We start from the raw sequence: 22,349 nt of genomic DNA on the forward strand, positions 1-22,349 counted from the left end.
TGGGGCTGGGGCTGGGGCTGTGCTGGGCTTTTCTGGGGGGGACTACTACACTGAGGGGGGGGTGGCACTGGGAGGGAGGCTTTGGGTGGGCAGGGGCCACTGCAACCATCCCAAGACTTGCCATAGCCCAGCTGACCCTTCTTCCAGTGCCATTGCCATCCATCCCCAGCATAGCATGGCACCCCCACCAGGAAGAGTCTGGTGCTGCCCTGACCCCTGTCTGTAATGGTTGTCCACCCTGCTCTGCACAGATTGGGGTCACTTGTTCCCCATGCTTCCCAGGATGCATGCAGCAGTGGGAGCCACCACCCCCAACCCATGCCTCCTGGATGAGCTGTGGCTCCAGGGCAAGCACAGGGGTCCCAGGGGCTCCATCCCCCCTGGCTCAGTGGCACAGCCAAAGTTAGTCCCACTCAGGGCCCCCATTCCATGCCTCCCTGGGCAGTGCGGGGCTGGGAGGTAGCCAGGGCTGGGGCTGGGCTGGGTGATGGTGAGTTTATTGGCACCAGCATTGTTCAGTGATCCCAGGCCCCAGGGCAGCTGCACAGGTGCAGCCGCATGGGTGCAGTGGGCCTCTGGTTCCACTCTACTCCCTCCTGATTCCTCCCCCAGCCCCCAACAGACTTTCCCACTGAGGGGAGGGGGTATGCATATGTGCACATGAACTCAGCCTCTCCCCCAAATTTTTTTCTCCCTCTGCCTATTACTAGAGGCCATGCTCTTCTTGACCTGCTGCTCAGAAACAGGGGAGAATTGCTGGGGAATGTAGTAGTAGATGGCAGCTTGGGCAGCAATGACCATGAGATGATTTAGTTCAGGATCCTGAAAAAAGGATAAAAGCAGAGTAAGGACCCTGGACTTCAGGAAATCAGACTTCAGCTCACTTGGGAAACTCATGGGCAGCATCCCTTGGGAAGCCAGACTGTGGGGGAGAGGTGTCCAGGAGAGCTGGCTGTACTTTAAAGAACCCTTACTGAGAGAGCAGGAACAAACCATCCCAATGTGCAGAAAGACTAGCAAGTATGGTAGGAGTCCAGCTTGATGTAGCAGGGGACTCTTCAGTGAGTTAAAGCACAAAAAGGAAGCTTATAAGAAGTGGAAATTTGGACAGATAACTAGGGAAGAATATAAGGGCGTTGTTGAGGCATGCAGAGATGAAGTCATGAAAGCCAAAGTGCAATTGTAGTTGCAGCTAGCAAAGGTTGTAAAGGCTAACAAGAAGGGTTTCATACTAAGTATGTCAGTAGCAAGAGGAGAATCAGGGAAAGTGTGGCTTTCTTACTGAATTGTGGAGGCAACCTTGTGATAGAGGAAAAGACTGAAGTGCTCAATGCCTTCTTTGCCTCAGTCTTCACAGGCAAGGTCAGCACCCAGACTACTACACTGGGCAGCACAGTTTGGGGAGGAGGTGAGCAGCCCTCAGTGGTGAAAGAACAGGTTAGGGACTACTTAGAAAAGCCAGATGTGTACAATTCAATGGGGCTGGATGGGATGCACCTGAAGTACTGAGGGAGTTGGCTGCTGTGATTGCTGAGCCATTGGCCATCATCATTGAAAACTCACAGTGAGCAGGAGAGGTCCGGGATGGTTGGAAACAGGCGAACTTAGTGTTCATATTTAAGAAAGGGAAAAGAAGGATCCAAGGAACTACAGACCAGTCAGTCTCACCTCAGCCCTTGGAAAAATCATGGAGCAGATCTTCAAGGAATCCATTTCTAAGCACTTGGAGGAGAAGAAGGTGATTAGGAACAGTCATCATGGATTCACCAGGGGCAAGTCATGCCTGACCAACCAATGAGATGACTGGCTCTGTGGATGCAGGGAAAACTGGTGGATATGGTTCATAGATTTCATAGACATTAGGGCTGGAAGGGACCTCGGAAGATCACCAAGTCCAGCCCCCCTCCCGAAGGGTAGAAGGTCAACTGGGGTCATAGGATCCCAGCAAGATAAGCATCCAGTTTTCTCTTGAAGGTGTTCAATGTAGGTGCTTGAACCACTTCTGAAGGCAGGCTGTTCCAGACCTTGGGGGCTCAGACAGTAAAGAAATTCTTCCTTATGTCCAGCCTGAAATGGTCTTGCAGTAATTTATAACTGTTCAACCTCGTCATCCTTTGGGGTGCTCTGGTGAACAAACATTCCCCCAGATACTGGTGGTCATCTCTGATGAACTTATAGGTGGCCATCAGATCACCCCCCAAGCCTCCACTTTTCCAGGCAAAAGAGCCCCATAGCTCTCAGTCTGTCATCGTAAGTTTGTTTTCCTGACCTCTGATCATGTGCATGGCTCTTCTCTGGACTCTCTCAAGCTTCTCCACATCCGTTTGAATTGTGGGGCCAAAACTGGATGCAGTACTCCAGCTGTGGTCTCACCAAGGCCAAGTACAAGGGGAGAGTGACATCCTGGGATTTGCTTGAGAAGCATCTATGGATGCAGCCAACATTTTGGTTGCTTTACCAGCCGCAGCATCGCATTGCAGGCTCATGTTTATCTTGTGGTCAATGATAACCCCCAAGTCTCTTTCTTCCATAGTGCTAGCCAGCATAGCACTGCCGAACCTATAAGGATGCTGCAGGTTTTTCCTCCCAAGGTGGAGAACCTTGCATTTTTCGGTGTTAAACACCATCAGGTTCTCATCCGCCCATTTGCTGAGCCTGTCCAGGTCAGCCTGGATCACCCCCCTGTCTTCAGGTGTGGATGCTTTGACCCAGTGTTTGGTGTCATCGGCAAACTTGGCCAGTCCGCTCCTGACTCCAATGTCCACGTCATTAATGAAGATGTTGAACAATATGGGTCCAAGGACAGAGCCTTGGGGGACCCCACTGGGCACAGGGCACCATGACGATTGACTTCTGTCAGTTATCACCCTCTGGGTCCAATTTCCCAGCCACAGTGCCAATTTCCCAGCCAGCGGATCGTGGTGGACCCAAGGCCACAATTGGCCAGATTCATCAAGAGGTGATCATGGGATACCAGATTGAAGGCTTTTTTTGAAGTCAAGATATATGACATCAATCTCTTTTCTCCCTTGCCCAGGTGATAGGTCACCTGGTCATAAAAGGAAATGAGATTGGTCAAGCAAGACCTACCTGCAACAAACCCATGCTGGCTATCCCTTAGGATATTGGTGTCACCCAGTCCATTAAGGATAGCCTCTTTAATAAACTTTTCTAAGACCTTCCCCAGGATAGAGTTCAGGATGATAAGCCTATAGTGTGCCAGATCCACTTTCCTCCCTTTCTTGAAGATAGGCACCACGTTGGCCTTCTTCCAGCCTTTGAGCACTACACCAGAGTGCCAGGAGTTCTCAAAGATCCATGCCAGAGCCTGGGCTATGATGCTCGCGAGCTCCTTGCATACCCTGGGGTGTAGATCATCAGGGCCAGCTGACTTGAAGATATCCAGCCTCTCAAGGTGTTCCTTCACGAGGTCAGCATTGATGGAGGGCAGGGGATCTCTCTCTTACCCGGACCTCCCTGTCCCATAGTGGGCATGGGCATCCCATGGGACTTATGAAAGACCCGTCTAATAAGATGGCTTTTTTCCTGGGCGTCAGTTGTCCCATCTGGTTCAGCAGCAGTCCAATGTTGCCCTTGCTTTTTCTCTGGCTCCCCGCATATCTGAAAAAGGACTTTTTATTGTCCTTGATACTCAAAGCTAGTTGGAGTTCAGTTGCAGGCTTGGCTGTCCTGGTTTTCTCCCTGCAGGACCAGAAGCAAACCAGGCTATTGGTGTACCTTGATTTTTAGCAAGCCTTTTTATATGGTCTCCCACAACATTCTCCTAGGCAAGCTAAGGAAGTATGGGCTGGATGAATGGACTGTAAGGTGGATAGAAAACTGGTGGGAGCATTGGGTTCAGAGAGTAGTAACCAATGGCTCGATGTGTAGATGGCAGCTGGTATCAAGTGGAGTGCCCCAGGGGTTAGTTCTGGGGTCAGTTTTGCTCAGTGTCTTCACCAATGACCTGGAAGGTGGCATAGCATGTGCCCTCAGCAAGTTTGCAGATGACACCAAACTGGGGGGAGTAGTAGATAAATTGGAAGGTAGGGCTAGGATTCAGAGTGACCTAGACAAATTGGAGGATTGGACCCAAAGGAATCTCATGAGGTTCAACAAGGACAAGTGCAAAATCCTGCACTTAGAATGAAACAATCCCATGCACCAGCACAGGCTGGGGCCTGATTGGCTTGGCAGCAGCTCTGCAAAAGAAGACCTGGGGGTTACCGTGGACAGTGATATGAATATGAGGTAGCAGTGTGTCCTTGTTGCCGATGGCATACTGGGCTGTGTTGGTAGGTGTGTTGCCAGCAGGTCAAGGGAAGTGATTATTCCCCTCTATTCAGCACTGGTGAGGCCACATCTGGAGTACTGTGTTCAGTTTTGGGCCCCGCACTACAGAAAGGATGTGGACAAATTGGAGAGTCCAGCAGAGGGCAACAAAAATGGCAAGGTGCCTGGGGGACATGACTTACAAGGGAAGACTGAGAGAACTGGTCTTTAGTCTAGAGAAGAGGAAACTGAGAGGGGACTTAACAGCAGCCTTCAACTACCTGAAGTGGGGTTCACAGGAGCATGGAGATACACTGGTCTCAGTGGTGACAGATGACAGAACAAAGAGCAATGGTCTCAAGTTTCAGAAAGAGACGTTTAAGTTGGATATTAGGAAGAATTTTCTCACTGGGGGGTAGTAAACACTGGAACAGGTTACCCAGAGTGGTGGTGGAAGCTCCATCCTTGGTGGTTTTCAGAACCTGGGAGACAAAGCTTTGGCTAGGTTGATCTAGTTGGGGATGGTCCTGCCTTGAGCAGTGGGTTGGATTAGATGACTTCCTGAGGTCCTTTCTAACCCTAACTTTCTATGATTCTATGAGTCAGGTATTTGAAGACAGTTATTAAAAGCCCTGTCAGTCTTCTCTTCTCTAGACCAAATAACCAACCCTAGCTCTTTCAGTCTTTCTTCATACATTATGCTTCCCAGGCCTATTATAATTTTGTCACTCATTGCTGGACCATTTCCAATCTGTCCACATGTTTCTTGAAGTATGAGGCCCTAAACTTAACACATCACTCCAGGTGAGGTTTCATTAGTACTGAATAGAGTGGAAGAATCACTTCCCTTGACTTGCAAGACACATTTTTGTTGAAACGTCAGTTAAACCATATAACTGAAGGAATATCTTCCCTTAAAACCATTTGTAAGTTGGCAGAGAACAACACTGATTCCCTGTTTCTAGACTAGCTCTATTTAATGAGTAATATTGGTATTTCAAGGTATTTTTTCATTTTATGCAATATTTGTTGGCTATTTTCTAAAAATCTTTTTGAAAAATGTTCATATAGTAAGAACTCAGCTTTTTAATGTTTTAAAAACAGTGTTTCTGTATTTTTAGAATGATTTTAGTACGTGTCAATAAAAGTGTAATGTAAATCTTATTAAAGAAAATGTAAATTATGTTGCCAATTTATCTTAAATTTTGGTTTAAAAATGTGTTTTAATGAAAACATTGTGCAAAATACTTCAACCACTTCTAAAGGTAGACTGAAAATACTTAAAACCTTCTTTCAATGTGAAAGCACACATTTAAATAGTGATCTTTGAGGCAATGGACTGGAAATCCTTTTATTCTGAGAACAGTATTCTATGGGTTCTTAGAAAATAAGCACAGTTTATCTATCATGACACAAGAGAGCAGAAATGTTTATTCTTTTAGCTTTTGATCATTCCCTAAAGGGTTATTGTTCTGGTAGTGAAGTAGCTGGTTGCTGGGGAAATTGTACCCTTGTTGTATGTTTAAAGTAAAAGTGTAAAATACATTTGGTTAACAAACTCGTTTTTAGTTAAGCCAATCAGGCTTTTTTCACCAGTCAGGACACAACATGTTGTGGTGATGTCAGAACTTACATTTTGGAACTATAAGTTGCCAGACTTATATTATTTCCCTCTGTTGTCAGCACTTAGAGATGGGGAGGGGTGGGGGGAAGCTGCCAGAATGATGACTTATGAACGGAGTAGGAAAATGATTATAGAAGGTTTTGGATATGGAGTGTGGTTAGGGAGAAGAAAACTAATTTTCAGAGCAACTTAACTGAAAAAACAACGGGCTACAGTTCAGAAAACCCTTTGGGCCTCATTCACAAATAGGAGTTTTGCAAAAATACAGGTTCATTTAAAACAAATGTCTTTATCAGGCTGGACAAGCTGCTTTTCTTATAATCTGACAAAAATATGTTTGTAATGATAATGTTCTGCATAAGCAGTATAAATTCATATCCTACGTTATTGTGCACTGATATCCCCATGTGGACAAAACCTTAATAATGTCAAGGAGAGTTAAGGTCTTCATCCTTCCTGAATCTTTGGACTATGTGTTGCAGCTTCCAGCAAAGATTGGAAGTCTCAACCTTTAGTGGCCTAATTAGTACCATCCTTGATTAGCTATTAGATAGCAACACTTTTTGCCATGAGTAACTTGGATTATGTTCTAAAAGAAGAAAAACTGTTTCTCGGTTCCATGAGTCATCCAGAAGTTGCTAAAGTTTCTGTGGAGTGTGTTTTGTTATTTGATCATTTGGAAGCCAAAAAGATTGAATGTAAACATAAGGGTTCCGTAAAATATAAGGCTGTGCGGAGAGAGAAGTCCTTTATTCAAACAGCAAGTAAAAAAGGCAAAGAAAATGCTCCAGCATGAGTTGTGAAAGCTGCGCTTTGCTAGCATTTCTTTAAAGGAGGGAGGACTTTGTAAGGGAAGTCAGAAAATAATGGGTTACTGCTGTTTTTTAAAAAATATGTCTTGAATCATCATAATATTCAATTTTATGCTATTATAGCGCTCATTAACTTCAGTCGCATAGAATGAGGCCCCTATTGCTAGTTGCTGCTATATTGTATTCCAGGCCAGCTGGCAACAAATTATGCACATCTGATAGATAAGGGTACGCACTTGGACCACTACTGTCTTTTGGTTATCTCTGAGACCACATACTTGGTTAAACAATTATGGATTAGCTATGGCTTAAGGTTTATCAGTGTGTAATTTTTAATTTTAGAAATAAATATTATATAGAAAAGTATTATCCCTCTGCAAATGTTGATTAACAGTTTTTCTGTTGTGCATTGTAGATAGCAGCACAGTCAGTTGTAAAGCTGCTATTTTCCATTCTTTTTGACCAGTCAGCTCCTGCAAGATAAGACTATATCCCACGTATTACATATAGACATGAAATGGATTTAGGCATTCCAGGAAGGCTGTCATAATTAAATTTTTCTCTTTTCTCTTTATGTGGCAAAGTTTTCTGAAAGATCATATGCCTTGAAGCACTTTTACATTATTATGTGCGTTTGAAATTTATTTTTAAAAATATTTGGATATTTTTGCTGAGCACTTTTGCCATTATTTGACAGGTAAGGGAAAGGATGACATTACAACTAAAATTTAGTGTTTGGGTGCAAGTGATCATAGCTGCATTACATTTGTTACAGGCAAACAGAATGAGGTACTTTGTGTACTTGGCCTTGTTCAGGTACAAAGTTTAAAACAATTATCAGCTGAGTCACCTGAGAGAAGAACTTAAATAAAAAATGTGAATAACTAATGGAAACAAATTGAAACTGTTTTAGAATATTTTAATAAACATCCAAGAAGGCAAAATCTCACAAAAAATCTCAAGAAAAGGAGTACACCGATTAAAAAATTCAGCCTATCATATTGGCAAAGTAAAAATAGCTCTAAACATTTTGTATAGAAAAACTATGTTGCCGCTATACTTAATGGGAAAATGGTAATTTGATATCAAAGAAAAAGTCGAATTTAGGAAGAATAAAATATTGATAAGGGCCATAAAGAACCCTTATCCTTACACCTCTTTAGGATGACCATTTCAGTCCGTGGCAACTTGCTATTCTTGTCTGTCCATGAAGATGGGGGTTTTTTTTAGTGGTGGTCATACCTGGTTAGATGGCTAGGTGAGATCCACACCTTTGCCCTGCCTATATTATCTTTCACCCAGTTACATGAATCTGAGGACTCGCCTGAAATTTCTGCCCATGGTGATCTCTGAATTGCATCTAAGTCAGTAAATTAACTTAGCTGTTTTTTCCCTGAAGCCTCATGCTCCATGAGCAGAGGCCTCCCTCCATTCCCTCATTGTAAAGTAAACCTTAAGCTCGTATTTGAACAGGACCAGACCATTTCTGAAGTCTCCACAGCTCTGCTTCCATAGCTGAGAGATTTAAATGGGTATTGGACTGCATAAAACAGTGCTTTGAGACTGTGAAGATGGAGCTTGTGTGACAGGCTTGCTGGCAGCAGCCCAACTCACTGGCTTGAAAGGGCTTAGAATGATTGGTGGGGCATTTCCCACCAATCAGGGAAGGCCAGGGGAAAGGCTTGCCCCGCCCCTACCTGGGGGTGAGGTGAAAAGACAGACCAGAGAGGGGACTAACCCCACCTCTCTCTGATTGGTCCATCTTCAATCTGGGGGTGCAACCTCCCGAGAGGATAAAAAAGCAATGTGCTCAGCATGCAGGCAGCTTCGACGAGGGATGACGAGTGCTGAGAAGAGCTGGCTGAACAAACCAGTGGGGTGGAGCGGTTGCTGCACAAGCGCCTGGAAGAGATCTCATTGGACAGGGAGCAGCATGAAGGGAGCGTGGTGACAGTGCACAGGTCAGTGCACGGAGGGCCCAGGAGTGGGCTGAGACTCTGGCACTGCACAGGGCAGCTTGGGTCTCCAACCCCTGCACAAAGCAGGGCAGACGGTGCACTGAGGGTCTGGCAGCAGTCTGAGACTTTGGAGCTGCACCAGACAGCTCGGGTCTCCAACCCTTGCATGAGGTGGGGTAGATGGTGCACAGGTCGGTGCACAGAGGGTCCAGGAGCGGGCTGAGACCCCTGAATGGCACACGGCGGTTGGGTCCCCAATCCTTGCACGAGGCAGGGGGCAGACAGTACACAGAGCCAAGAGGGGCCGGTAGTGCATGGAACAGTGCACAGGGCCAAGAGCGGGCTGAAAGCAGGAAGGGCCTCAAAGCAGCTGAGGGTCCCCTGCAGAGGGAGGAACTGTCTGGCCCTGGGAGATGAGGGCGGCCTCATTGGGCCCCAAAGGAGTCAGGGTATTCCTTCTTTCTTTCCCTCCCTAAGGGTCATTTATATTGGGGCCAAGCTGTTGCGCCCGTGTAGCCTGCTATTCCTTGCTTTTCTCCAAGATCCTGCGCCTTATTGTTTGTAAACCCTGCGCCTCATGATTCTATAGGAATGTATAGATGTTTGTGGAAAACTTTTATGAATATTTAATTACCAATTTGCCAGTGCTAGACGTTTTACTATTCATTGTCTAAATCCAATCACAGTGTCAGCCTTGAGGACCCCTTCCATCCTGAGCCAGGAGGGCGCTGAGTGGGGAGGCAGAGCCTGGGGTCCCAATCCAATGGGCATCAGAGGGCAGGCTTCTGAGAGTGGGTTTGGGGGCTAATAGAGAGTATTTGTGTGCCACATATGTATATGTAGCACATAGTCCATGCATTTTATGTATGTATGTTAATATTGTAACTTTTGTATCTTATTAAATTTGTATGTACTGTAGTTATGGTTCATCATGTGTCCTGGCTCTGCTCTGTAGGGAGGGGATGGGAACTGTGGACAGCTAAGCAGCTATGCCTCCCACAGTATACCTGCACCCACTAACTTCCCTTCATTTGGAGTTGGGGTATACAACTGGGTACCACCCGGGTTACCCTTGCTTCCTGTGTTTGGGTCCATACTACCAGAGACCAGGCCACTTCCCTAACCAGTTTCCATGAAGACATCTTTAAGGCAGCCCCCTGGAGCTCTGTACATACCTTTACAAAGCACCATCCCATTTCAGAAGCCTCATAGGTAGATGCCACAGTTAGCAGAGTGGTCCTGTAGTCACTCTGTGTTCTGCTTCTGAGATCTGCCTTTGTGGAGAAAATAAGGTTACTTTTCAGAGTTCTGGAGGTATTGTATTGTTTGTATACATGTTGGCATGTATTGCCTCTTTCCCTCCTTTTCTCAGAAACAAATACAGTATAGGACACTACGGTTGGAAGGAAACTGAGAAGCAGAAAGTACACAAGTAATTAAAGGATTGGAAAACTTGCTTTGTCACGAAAGTAATCTTTTTATTGTATAAAAACAAAGGGGTGAGCTGGGCTTTCTTTTACAGTCTTATTATAGTGCTTCAATATAAATTATAAAGGTACAAAGAGACAAACGTATAACAATAACCATTTTTTAACAGTTTTTGGGAAAAAATAGCCAACTGTTTTAGTGGATTGTCTGCAATGCAATTTCTTTAAAAATAAGATTGAATGGTTGTATGTTATTCTGGTCTTATCTGAGTGCATCTATTTGAACTTGAAGCAGGAATTAATACAGTGAAGTCTTATGGACTGTGTTATTCATGGAGATGAGCTGACCAGTAAGAGTGTGTGCTTATAGCCTTACATTTTATTGATAATCTTAATGATGGAACATTAGGCTAATTTCCAGCCTTTTACAGTATAATACTGGCTTATACAGTTCATTTTAGAGTCTGATCCTATAAACTCTAACAGTCTTGCACATGCATACAGCCTTCTTGGAGTTAGTGAGACTAACTGTATAATAAAACACTTCTTGCACAGGTTAGGTTTTTCATAGTTGAACCTTTTATTCTTTACACTATTCTTAATATCATGTAGTCTTATTCTCAAAAATGTGTGGTAATTTTAAAAATGGTTTGGAACTGTTCAATGTACAGCAGATAAACCTCTGAACAGATTCTGTTAAGAATAATTAAAAACAGATTACCTTCTTAAAAAAAAAACCCAAAAAGATTTTTAAAAATGTCTTCATCATATGCAAGTTTATGCAAACTTTAGTGCACTGAGTAGTATGTTTTGGTCCGCAGTGAGGAAAAATATCTAAGAATTTTGGTAGATTTATGAAGCAGTTAATGTCTCCTGTTCTTTTATAGGAGTTTCCAGTGCAAGAGACAAGAAATTCAAGAACCAGTCTACTTAATGACACTTTGTTTTCCAACTGTTTAAATGATTTTCCTGTCCTTTTACTCCAGTGTATAGTATACAGCTTATGGAACTGTCACTTACCCAGTGCATCTGTAGTCCAGCTGTTCAGATCTATTAACACACTCCTAGGTCTCTGATAGAAATCAGGAGTACTCCAATCAGAGTTGAAACTGTAAGACAGCAAAAGAAAGCTATATTTTATCTTTTAGAAAAATCCAGCCCCCCAAACCCATTCAGTCTGTGTGGCTTCTAGAGGGAATTTGGGGGTAGGGGCCATGAGGGGCACAGCCCATTGCTGAATTGTGGCATACTGAGCCCCACTGGGGATATATGTTAATAGCAGAGGGGCAAGCATTCATCCCTGCAATGGTTAACACCTCTGCTGCTTGTTCCACTGCCACATCTGGCCCAAGGAGCCAAGGGCATTTGACACTCCCTGTTCTAAAATATACCGTATCGCTGCCTTATTAGAGAAAGTGTCAATGAGAGTTTATGCTGTGATGGCCTCAGCCCAGATTTTAAACTGAAGAGCAAAACCTTAGGAAAATTTGACCTGATAGCTAATTCTCTCTTGGGGTTTTCCACTTGAGGACTAGTAGTACACAATGTACTTATCTTTAAAAACTTGACTACAACTACCCTGGAAATATAAATGTACAGCTCATTTTTTCCCCTCCTCTGCATCTCCAGAAGTTCTTACAAATTTATATGCACTTAGTAATGAAAAGTGAAACGTGGGTGTCAATTTTTTGACTCTCCTAGGTATCTGGTATTGCTCAGTTCAGATTGATTTAGCAAACATTGACAATAACATACTCCAAGATGCTGAGAAATAGTGGAATTTTGAAATTCTCATGTGGTTAAAGGTGTTTTGACTTTTGTCCTTATGTTTCACAACCAGAGCCATAAAGTGAACCTAAACATGCTTTGTGGCAGTGCTGTTTGCGGGCAGCGTCACTGGCTGCAATTGCCGGCAGCACAGCAGCAGCTGTGATCCAACAGCAGAGAGTTGCTTCTACTTTTTTTTGTCTCTGCTCCACTCTGGGTTGGCACCTAGATCTGCTACCTTGCTTGCCCTTTCCCACCTTCGTTATGCTATTATTCACAACAAAACTAAACAGCAACAATATAAAAGAAAAAAAAGATCAGTGCTTGTTTATAAACAGTTTATATGACAACATGCTGCAAATATTATGTGCTGTGTTGAGCAGGCCACATTAAATTAATTTTTTTTTGTATTTGATACTTATTTATTCCGTATAATTGCACTATAAATTTCTTGTTTAGGTTCTCGGATATCTTTAGGAAGCAATCCATTATTTACATGTTCTGTAAATGTTACCTGGGACCCACTGCAAGACTTAACTTAGTGAAGAATACATTTACACATGTGTTTTCAGGATTTTCAGGACTGAGCCTGAATTGTTTCATCCAGTTTAGGTTTTGTTTTCCTTTAGAAATGTCATTGTTTACACTGATAAGGTCAATTCAAAATAATGGAGTCTAAGGATAAAGCTATTGATGATGTGTTGCAAAAAAAACTTTAGTTGCTAATTCCTATTCTGCTAATGTCAGCATTTGGCTCTTGAGGCCCATTCATCTGCCCAACTAAAATGTTGCATTGGGAAAGGAAGAAATAGCGTATATTTTTAATGACCTAACTAAAATGACAGAATTCATATTTTTCCATGAGTAAATTTGTAAAAAATTAAATAGCTACAGTTGTTATATCTTTACAAATAGGTACAGCTTTGTTTTTAAAATCAGTTTTCTTGTTTCTTTTTAGTCAGTGGTGAAGACTGGACGATTACTGATCAGTCATGAGGCCCCTTTGACAGGAGGCTTTGCAGCTGAGATTAGTTCTACTGTTCAGGTATGTTGAAGTTATTACATTTGTTTTGCATGCCAAAATGTGTTTATTTGAACAAATAATATTTATCTTTGAATTAAAAGGTCTGGATTTTCTAAATGACATGTTAAAATTTCTAACTTGGCTTCCATCACTTTAATACTATGTTATAATCTTGAGAGAATAAATCTGGTGAAAGGAGACAAAACCTCCACAACAATAACAGCTGAAGTCATTTGCTGCATAATATAAGAGAAGTCTTGAAATTGACTGGATCATATTTCATGTTAAATGAAGTTTAATAGATGTTTCTGAAATATTACGATCCAACTCTTTGCATGTGTGTATTACACATCTTTAGTGCATCATGCATTTATGCAGCTTATATTATGTTTTTTGAGTCTATGATGTTTTTCTTCCACTAAACAAATCTTGCTCTAGAACATGTCTTGCAAGATTGGCCTTCAATTTTTAATTAAGTGTATATATTAGTTTTGAGCGGTTAGGATACAGCATATCTGAAGTACTTTATGCTAGCAGCTGCGAAGTGGAGAATTTAATTTTAATTTGGACAAAGGTTTTCATTTCAAACATTCACTGAAAAATATGCAGTTTGTGCTGCTGACTGTGGGGAAAAAATCTCCTTTGTACTGTTGCTAGTTCTTGCCAAATTTACTTAAATATTGTTCTCATTTTGTCATTGTCTTCAAACAGATTCTTCCCCTTTCTTTTGCTTTTCGAGCCTAAATAAAGTAGAAACAAAGTATACCTCTGCTACAATACACTATAATGCTTCCATATTCTATTCAGTGTCTCCTTATTAAGGATCCAATTCTACAACCTTTTCTATCTCATGTAAAGCTTAAATGTGCAACCTGTAAGCCTTTAGCTTTGCAATTTTTTCTCTATTGGTGAACAAAAAACCTCTGGTATTTGTATTTGTCTTAATTATCTGAAGTAATAAGATCAATCTAATGAAAGGAGCTAAAATATACATATCTTGTGAAAAACTTATTTTATGAACTAAAACCTTTCTGAAAATTTTAATTCATTATGACTGATACTGTAGGCAGCCTCCTCTGAGGACCCTAGTATTGTAGCCCACAAAATATAATCTCACTGTGTAAGGACTAGATCCTGTCATCCTTATAGACAACAAGTAATGTCTGATCTCCTCAGATGTTTTTATAGCTTACAGTAAGACTACTGAAGGCATAAAAGGACAGTAATCATGATATAAAAGGAGCCAAATCTGACACTTTAAGTGTTTTTATATTGTTATTGAAAAAGAAAAATATGTGATACCCAACCAAAATACACCAAATTGAATGCCTTCAAATCTCTTAAATTCTATATTCTCTCTTTTAGGGATTTTAATGTGCCACAAAATATAAAATAAAGAAAACAGAATGTGACAGAGTTCTTTTTTTACAATTTCCATTTAATTATTAAGCAGCAGCAATGCTAAAGGTTACTTCTCAGTTCATGTGAAAACCATGTACTAATTAATTTAAATTTTAAAAATAAAAGCATATGCATCAATACAAAACAGGAGAAATAAAATAACCAAAGGGGAAAAAAATCACTTCAACTGTTTAATTTGAGAGAGAGACGTCATTTTATTTATGTATTTCTCTTAAGTGACTTTTATTCTCTTCAACATTCTGATAAGAAAAACATTTTCTGAGCATTTGGTTCATTCCTCATGAGCCCATAATCTGAAACTTCTCCTTCGCTAGTGGTATTTATTTAGAAAATAAAAGTAAGACAAAGGCCATTTCATAATAGATACTATATAAAATTTATTTATTTATTTTGGAATGTGGTCCATACATTGATATAACTGGGAGTTATACTTGAGCAATACTAGCTAATTTATCCTACAATGTACTTTAAAACAAATCTAAATATAACAGGTTTTAAGTACAGAATATATATATTCTGCATTTCATTTTTGTAATGATACTCATTTAGCTGGAATTGTCCTGCATATAACATGTTGTTATTACTTATGTCTCCTTGCTCTTAAAAATATTTTGTATCAACAATTTAATAATGCCCATACTTAAAAGCATATCAGGTTTGCATATTTTGAAATATAATTTAAGAAGCATATTCTCTGTCATAACAACTCTTATTTAAGAGAACACTGCTTTAGACCAGGGTGGGTAAAATATGGTCCACTGACTGGATCCGGCCTGCAGCATGCCCCTCAGCCCCACCCAGCCCAGGCGCAGGAGGCAGCCTGGGCTGTGGCATGTGCAGCTGGTCCCATGCCTCTGGATGCACAGTGGGGCTGAGGCAATGCAGGAGCTAGACTCCACTTCCTGCCAGCCCCAGCAGTGGCAGCACCTTCTGGTTACTGCTGCCAGTATCACTGCAACTGCTGGCCACCCTGTAGCAACCATCAGGGCCACTGGATGGAGCAAGTTGGTGGGGTCTCATGCAGGGCATGCCTGGCCTGGTGGATGTGATGGGACCATGGGCTACAGGAGAGTGGTGTCTGGGAGTAGGATGATGAGCAGGGCTGGGGCTGGGATTTACAGGGTGGTGACAGCACTGGACCATGGCCCAGGTTAGAGCCATGATCTGCTACCCACCCATCCCTACAATGGGTGCTGGTTCCATGGGCAGGGGTGTGCTGGGAGTGAATCGTGGCTCTGCTCCAAGCCCTGAATTTGCGCTGCCACCACCTCAGCCCTGACCTTGGCCACAGTCCCATTCCTAGATGTCATGCCTTGCCCACCCACAGCCCAATCCCATCTGCTTGGCTGAGTGCACCCTGCCTATGGAGACCCTGGGGCTGGGCCAGGATTGCTGGGCAGCAGCAGCACAGGGCCAGCCTCCAGGGCAGAGCCACTTCAGAAGTTTTGCTGAGTGGTTGTGGGGGATGAAGGGAGGGTGCTGACCCAGGCTATAAATAGCTCACCAAGTGGCCTTCTGGCCCATATAATTGCCAACCCCTGCTTTAGGCATAATTAAGATTTAGCTTTATTATTCATTTATAATATATATTCTTTTAACAGTAAAGTAAGGTCTGCATGTCTGATATGATCCTTCCATAAAAGTATAAAGGAAAAATTAAAATATTTTTTGCTGGATATACTCACAGTAAGAATGCCAAAAATCTTGGGGATTGCAGTTGGTTTTAAGTTCAATTTACACATGGAAGTAATAAGACTTCAATAAAGAGTCCAGTTGGAGTAGATGGTAAGTTTCCATATAGTTTTTCCATCCTTTCTGTGAGGTCTCTCATCCTACAAAAAAGGCAAATAAAGAACACATAGGTCATTTCTGAAGAGACCTATCATTACAAACATCTCATCTAAACAAATGGGTGTGAGCCAAAATGGTGGATCAGTACTCTCTTGAATCATAGGGAAATTTGATATTGAAATTAAACTTCATAGTGTGGAGCCTCTTTAAGAACAAAATGGTCTGAAAGCAGAATATGGTGGTGTGGGGATTTTAATATTCTGAAGTATTCATTGAGGAAGGACACCAGACTGTCAAGTGCAGAGCATTTATAATATAAAGGACATATTACCCAGTTAAACAGTCATTCCCTAATAAAACAAAAGGGAGAAAATGAGATGAGAGTAATTTTGCAAAGAGACTTAGCTTTGAGATTACATGTAGCTTTATAAAAGGAGATCAATGCAAATAGTTGCATGGGTAAGGACCAGCCCGTTTATCTTTATTTAGCATTCTCTCTGCATTAGCAAAATAGTCTATTAAATCTCCTTATCTGTCTTCAGACTACTATCCTGCATCTCAAGTCTTATGATGCAAATGGCAAGATTCTCAAAAAGATTCAGGCATGGTAATTCTAAGCATTCCTCTGCCTAAAAAGAAGTTAGTCACCAGCTTTAGGAATTTAATTAAAACATCCAAGTTAGGTAAATAGAATCATAGAAAATTAGGGTTGGAAGGGACTTCAGGAAGTCATCTAGTTCAATCCTCTGCTCAAAGCAGGATCACCACCAGCTATATCATCCCAGGCAAGGCTTTGTCTACCCAGGACTTAAAAACCTCTAAGGATGGAAATTCTACAACCTCTCTAGGCAGTCTGTTCCAGTGTTGTACTACCCTTCTAGTGAGAAAAATTTTACTAATAGCTAATGTAAATTTATGTTGCTGCAACTTGAAACCATTGCTCCTTGTTCTGTCATCTGCCACCACTAAGAACACTCTAGCTCCATCCTTTCTGGAACCACCCTTCAGGTAGTTGAAGGCTGCTATTGTTATAAGTTGCTTGCCCTTTAAATGGGGAGACCTACATACCTAGAAGTGGGATTCCCAGCACTGAGTTGGGGAACAGCTAAGCCAACCAATAGGAAACAGTGAAGATGGGGAGAAGTGTCTACAAATCTGACTGTCTCCTGACCATCTGCAATAGGCATCTACCCTACATTAAGCAACTATGGGTACATGCACACCTTCACCGTACCTGATCTATGAACTTGCAGCTTATTTTCAGTTTCCCAGTTGTAGTTTGGGTGCAGTGTGTACCCACAATTGCTGGTGCTGAGAGCTATGCAGGAAACACAATCCAACTAAGTCAGGGTGGAATCAGGGGAGCTAGTAGGGCTGTGGGGGGGGGGCAGGTTTGGCTGGTCTGGGGAATGTAGTTGGCATGATTGGCGATGATGGGGGGGCTGGCAGAGGGGTTGGTGGGTCTGTTGTGGGGGAGGGGGTGTGGGGCATTGTCCATCCAAAGCTGGGAAGTTTTGGGGGCTAAAAATCATAGAATCATAGTAGTGGAAGGGATCCCAAAGGATCATTGCGTCCAACTCCCTGCATGAGCAGGAAAGACATCTGGGGTCAGGTGACAGCCCAGTTTTCTCTTGAAGAGTTCTAGGGTAGGTGATTGCACCACCTCTATGGGGAGCTTATTCCGTAGTCTGGACACCCTAGTTGTGAAGAATTTTTTTCTAATGTTCAGCCTGAAACTATCTTTCAGGAGTTAGTGGCCATTGTTTCTAGTTTTCCCCCAGGGCTCCCTGGTGAACAGTTGTTCACCGAGCCCCTGATGTACGCTTCTGATACAGCGGTAAGCTGCAGTCAGACTCCCTCTCAGCCTTCTTTTCTTAAGGCTGAAGAGTCCAAGATCCCTCAGCCTCTCCTCATATGGCTTGCCATGCAAGTCTCTGATCATATGGATGGCTCTTCTCTGGACCCTTCCGAGCTTTAGCACACTACTCCAGCTGTGACCACACCAACGTTGAATAAAGTGGGAGAATCACTTCTTTGGATTTACTGGAGATACATTGATTGATGCATGCCCAAGTTTTATTGGCCCTAGGAGTTACTGGGTCACAATGCCAGCTCATATTCATGCTGGGGTCTATTGTTACCCCCAGATCCCTTTCATTTGTAGTGCTGGTCAGGTTAGCGTTGCCCGGCCTATGGATGTGCTGGGGGTTCTTCCTTCCCAGATGCACCACTTTGCATTTCTCTACATTGAAGTTCATCAGTTTCCGTTCTGCCCAACATGCCAGCCTGTCTAGGTCTGCTTATATATGCAGGCTATCTGTGGGTGTGTCCACACAAACCCATATCTTGGTGTTGTTTGTGAACTTGGCCAGTGGGCTTAATGAAGATGTTGAATAGCATTGGGCCAAATACTGACCTCTGGGGTATGCCGCTGCCCACATCTTGCCAGGAGATAGCCCAGTCAAGGTGGTTGGGTATGGAAATGTCTGGCTTGAACGTGTTTACAGCTCAGTACTTAGATTGACATAACCTTAGGTAGGTTGATCCAAGCGTAATGTCTTCATGAACTGTAAGTGATGCTGCCTAATATGTCTCTTCATGTACAAATGACTGGCCCATTCTTTTTTTAAAACATAGGGGAGAAGTGGTGTTGCCCATATATTGTATGATAGATCACACATAAGTGTTGACATGGGGGGGTATAACTCTACCCCACCCCCTACCGCTGCTGAGAGCTTACTCTGGCCATGCTGCAGCCACATGCCCTACTGTCAGTGCAGAAATTGTGCTGCTGCTGTCCCTGCTGCTACCAGGTCCTGGCTCTTGACAGGCTGCAGTCCCACACCCCACTGTCGGCACAGAAATCTGGAAGGACATGGGCCCCCTATGGCCCACCACGTGTCACCTAAGTTTTGTATAATAGCCTAGCAGTTAGAATTCTCACCCTGGAAATAGGAGGTCAATGTTTTAGGCCCCCCGTAGCTTGAGAAGTTTCAAATTCATATTTGCCACATCCCAAATGAATGCCTTACCCACCAGACATAATATAGGAACAAGCTTTAGTTAAAGCGCCCCTGCTACCATTTTGAAGTGTGGCATGCTGAATGCACGAGATGCTGTGGGCAGTTCAATTAGAGCTGCTCTAATTAAAGTGCCTTTCCCCGACCCCAGAACATGTGTAAAGATGCCCACTGGGAGTCCAGTGGAAACAGAAAACAATGGGAATGCGTGAAATGAGAAGGAAGTCTAGGGTTCAAGTTTCTTTATCTGGGGAAATCCAATTACATCAGCAGGATGTGAATTCATTTCCCCCAATTGTAATAAGGTCATGGAAAAAACTGTATGGTGCTCTGTCGTAAAAATAGTGCTGGCTCCTTTTGGCTCAGTGTTTCAAGTTCTTAAGTGGCAGCTTTTGTGTGGCGCTTTACCTGGGGAGGTTGTGGTAGGAGAATGCATTGGGAACCTTATCCTCCTCCTTTGCCTGCTCTCCACAAGGGTTATTTAGAAAGGCAGAAAGCTCAAGGGTGTACCAAAACCACCAAGTTGCCTGGGAGAAGACAGGATCTGGCCTGCTGGAAATTCAGGAGTGAACTAGACTTCACAAAAGGGTTGCTCTTTTGAATGTATGATGATTGTGACAGAAAATGATTATAATTCAACTGTCAGTATTGTTAACAGTTTTTGGGGCTCATCACTTGTCAGAGCAGTTCAGTGTGGTGTGGACATGGACAGGACTCAATATAGCTGTCTCTAGGGTGCAAGGCAGTGGTATGCTGAATCTTAATTATGCCTAAAGCATGGGTTGGCAATTATTATGCTATGCTAGCTTCTGTCCTGTGCTGGAAGTCATCGAGTTGTATTAGTGCAGCACTGTGTGGGCCAGTAGGCCCTGCCTCTCACTAATGGGGCTTCTAGTTCTGAGGGCTAGGAAGTGTAGGACTTGCACCATGTATTTCAGTTTGATATTGACTTGTGTATATATATCTTTAGATCTCCATCTTTACAGTGGAAATAAAACGATTACCTATTTAGATTATAAACTCTTTGGAATTGTCCATTACTTCATAGATGTACATTGCACAATGGGTCTCAATTTCAGGTGTATGAATGCAGTGATATCCTAGTGTAATAGCTTGTAACGAAACTGAAGGAGAAATGATTGGATGATTTTTGTCCAAAACATTCCAGAAACAAGTAAAACAGTATAGTTGAGATGTCATTCAAAGCCATCAATTGAAAGCAAATCTAATTCTGAAGAGTGTTGTCATAGAAGAAAGATACAAAACAAGCAAGCTCGAGCAAAGTAATTTCAGTATTACAGATGTTTACTGAAAAAAGTTCAGTAATTTCAGCCTTACAGACATGTAAAATAGAAAAACTTTGCTTTTGAGATTGGACAGAGACTATTTTAAACAAAGTTAATTTTATGTTTAGCTTGCAAAACTGAATGAAGAGATTTCACATTCTATAACCTTAAAACTACCAAATCAATTTTGATCTAGAAAATCTTTTTTTCTCCCGCATGCATTACATGACTTGGGAAGCTTAGATGCTTTAAACAACTGCACAACAGCACTTTGGTCAGAGTTTGAAGTTGAGGTCATTTTGACCTGAGAAAGTTTTGACATTCTTAGCTGGTGGTTTGTATGGCCTATTTGAACATGACCTTCTCATGAGAAAACTTTGAAAATCCAAGGTTCAATTCAAGCAGTGGAGTACAAATCAGTGGTTTCTTTTTGGTTCTAAACAATAATCTGTAATCTTGCAGTGACTCCCACTTAGAATTTATTTTTACCTAAATAGGATGTCAAAAAAAAGGCATCTGTTCTGATTAGTATATTACAGGGAAATATCTCCAGAGTAATCAACTTTTGTTCATATGTCAAGTTTCTCACTATCTGACTGACTGTATGTGCTGAAGTAGTCTGTTTTTGATTTCGTCATTGGTTTATCGTTGAAATGCACAAATATTTAAGAATTTCTGTGCCTAGTTTGACATGTAGGGAAAAAAAAAGGATATTGATAGTAATAAGATATGTGTGCTTCACAAGAATTATCTGTAATCATTTTGCCTTTGGTTCATCTGAAAAATATACTTATTGCTCTGGAACTTTTTCCCTCTAGTTCATTAGAAGGATAGCACAAAGCAGTACAGCTTCTTTTGTATGGAGAGTATGTATGCCATGTACCATTCCAGTCTTTCAAGCTACTAGAATTGGCAGTATCCCCTTCTCCTTTGGTCAAATAAAGAAAGAGGTTTGAAAGTGGCCATCATCAGATTATTTCGGAGAATTATAGAAAATCAGGGTTGGAAGTGACCTCAGGAGGTCATCTAGTCGAACCCCCTGCTCAAAGCAAGACCATCCCCAACTAGATCAGCCCAGCCAAGGCTATGTCTACCAGATCTTAAAAACCTCCAAGGATGAAGATTCCACAATCTCTCTAGGTAACCTGTTCCAGTGCTTAATATCCCCCTAGTGAGAGAGCTTTTCCTAATATCTAACCTAAACTTCCCATACTGAAACTTAAGACCATTGCTCTGTGTTGTGTTATCTGCCACTACTGAGAACAGTTCAGCTCTATCCTTTTTGGAACCACCCTTCAGGGAGTTGAAGGCTACTATTAAATCCCCCCTCAATCTTCTCTTCTGCAAACTAAATAAACCCAGTTCCTTCAGCCTCTCCTCTGAATTAATGTGCCCCAGCCCCCTATTTTTGTTGTTTCTCCAATCTGGCTATATCCATGAGCAACTGGTACCTCCTGAGTCAGGTGAGGCAGACAGCCAGCAATTCGGGGAGTCCCCCCATGGCCGATCCCGACGACCCGCAAGTGGCATCAGCGAGTGGCTGGCACTTCCAGGTGACCGTAATTGGCCACGAGGGGACCGCTTCTCCTGGCACCCCCACTTCCTGGCTGATGCTCTCAGGGGGGCACCAGCACTCTCATCTTCCCCTTCCTGCACTGGAATGCTGGCTGCCAGGGGGTGTATCAGTGCTCTCGGGGGTGTACATGTACCTCGGGCACCCCTTATACATCACCACTGTCTACACCCTTTCTGTGGTGGGGACCCCAAAACTGGACACAGCACTCCATCTGTGGCCTCACCAGTGCCAAATACAGGGGAAGAATCACTTCTCTCATTCTGTTGGCAACACTCATACTAACGCAGCCCAGTATGCCATTAGCATTCTTCTCAATAAGGTCACACTATTGGCTCATATTCAGCTTATTGTCCACTATAACCCCCAAGTC

General features: G+C 42.7%; 1 protein-coding gene across 1 annotated transcript in view; it reads left to right on the plus strand.

Annotated features, from left to right (window-relative positions):
* BCKDHB (branched chain keto acid dehydrogenase E1 subunit beta) overlaps positions 1-22,349 on the plus strand; it is a 295,895-nt gene that overhangs the window by 189,064 nt on the left and 84,482 nt on the right. Inside the window, 1 exon segment of the mRNA XM_019537671.1 lies at positions 12,819-12,905. Coding sequence (XP_019393216.1) covers positions 12,819-12,905 — 87 coding nt within the window.

This window comes from Crocodylus porosus, unplaced genomic scaffold (assembly GCF_001723895.1).
Source record: "Crocodylus porosus isolate Cpor-Errol unplaced genomic scaffold, CroPor_comp1, whole genome shotgun sequence".
NCBI lineage: Eukaryota > Metazoa > Chordata > Crocodylia > Crocodylidae > Crocodylus > Crocodylus porosus.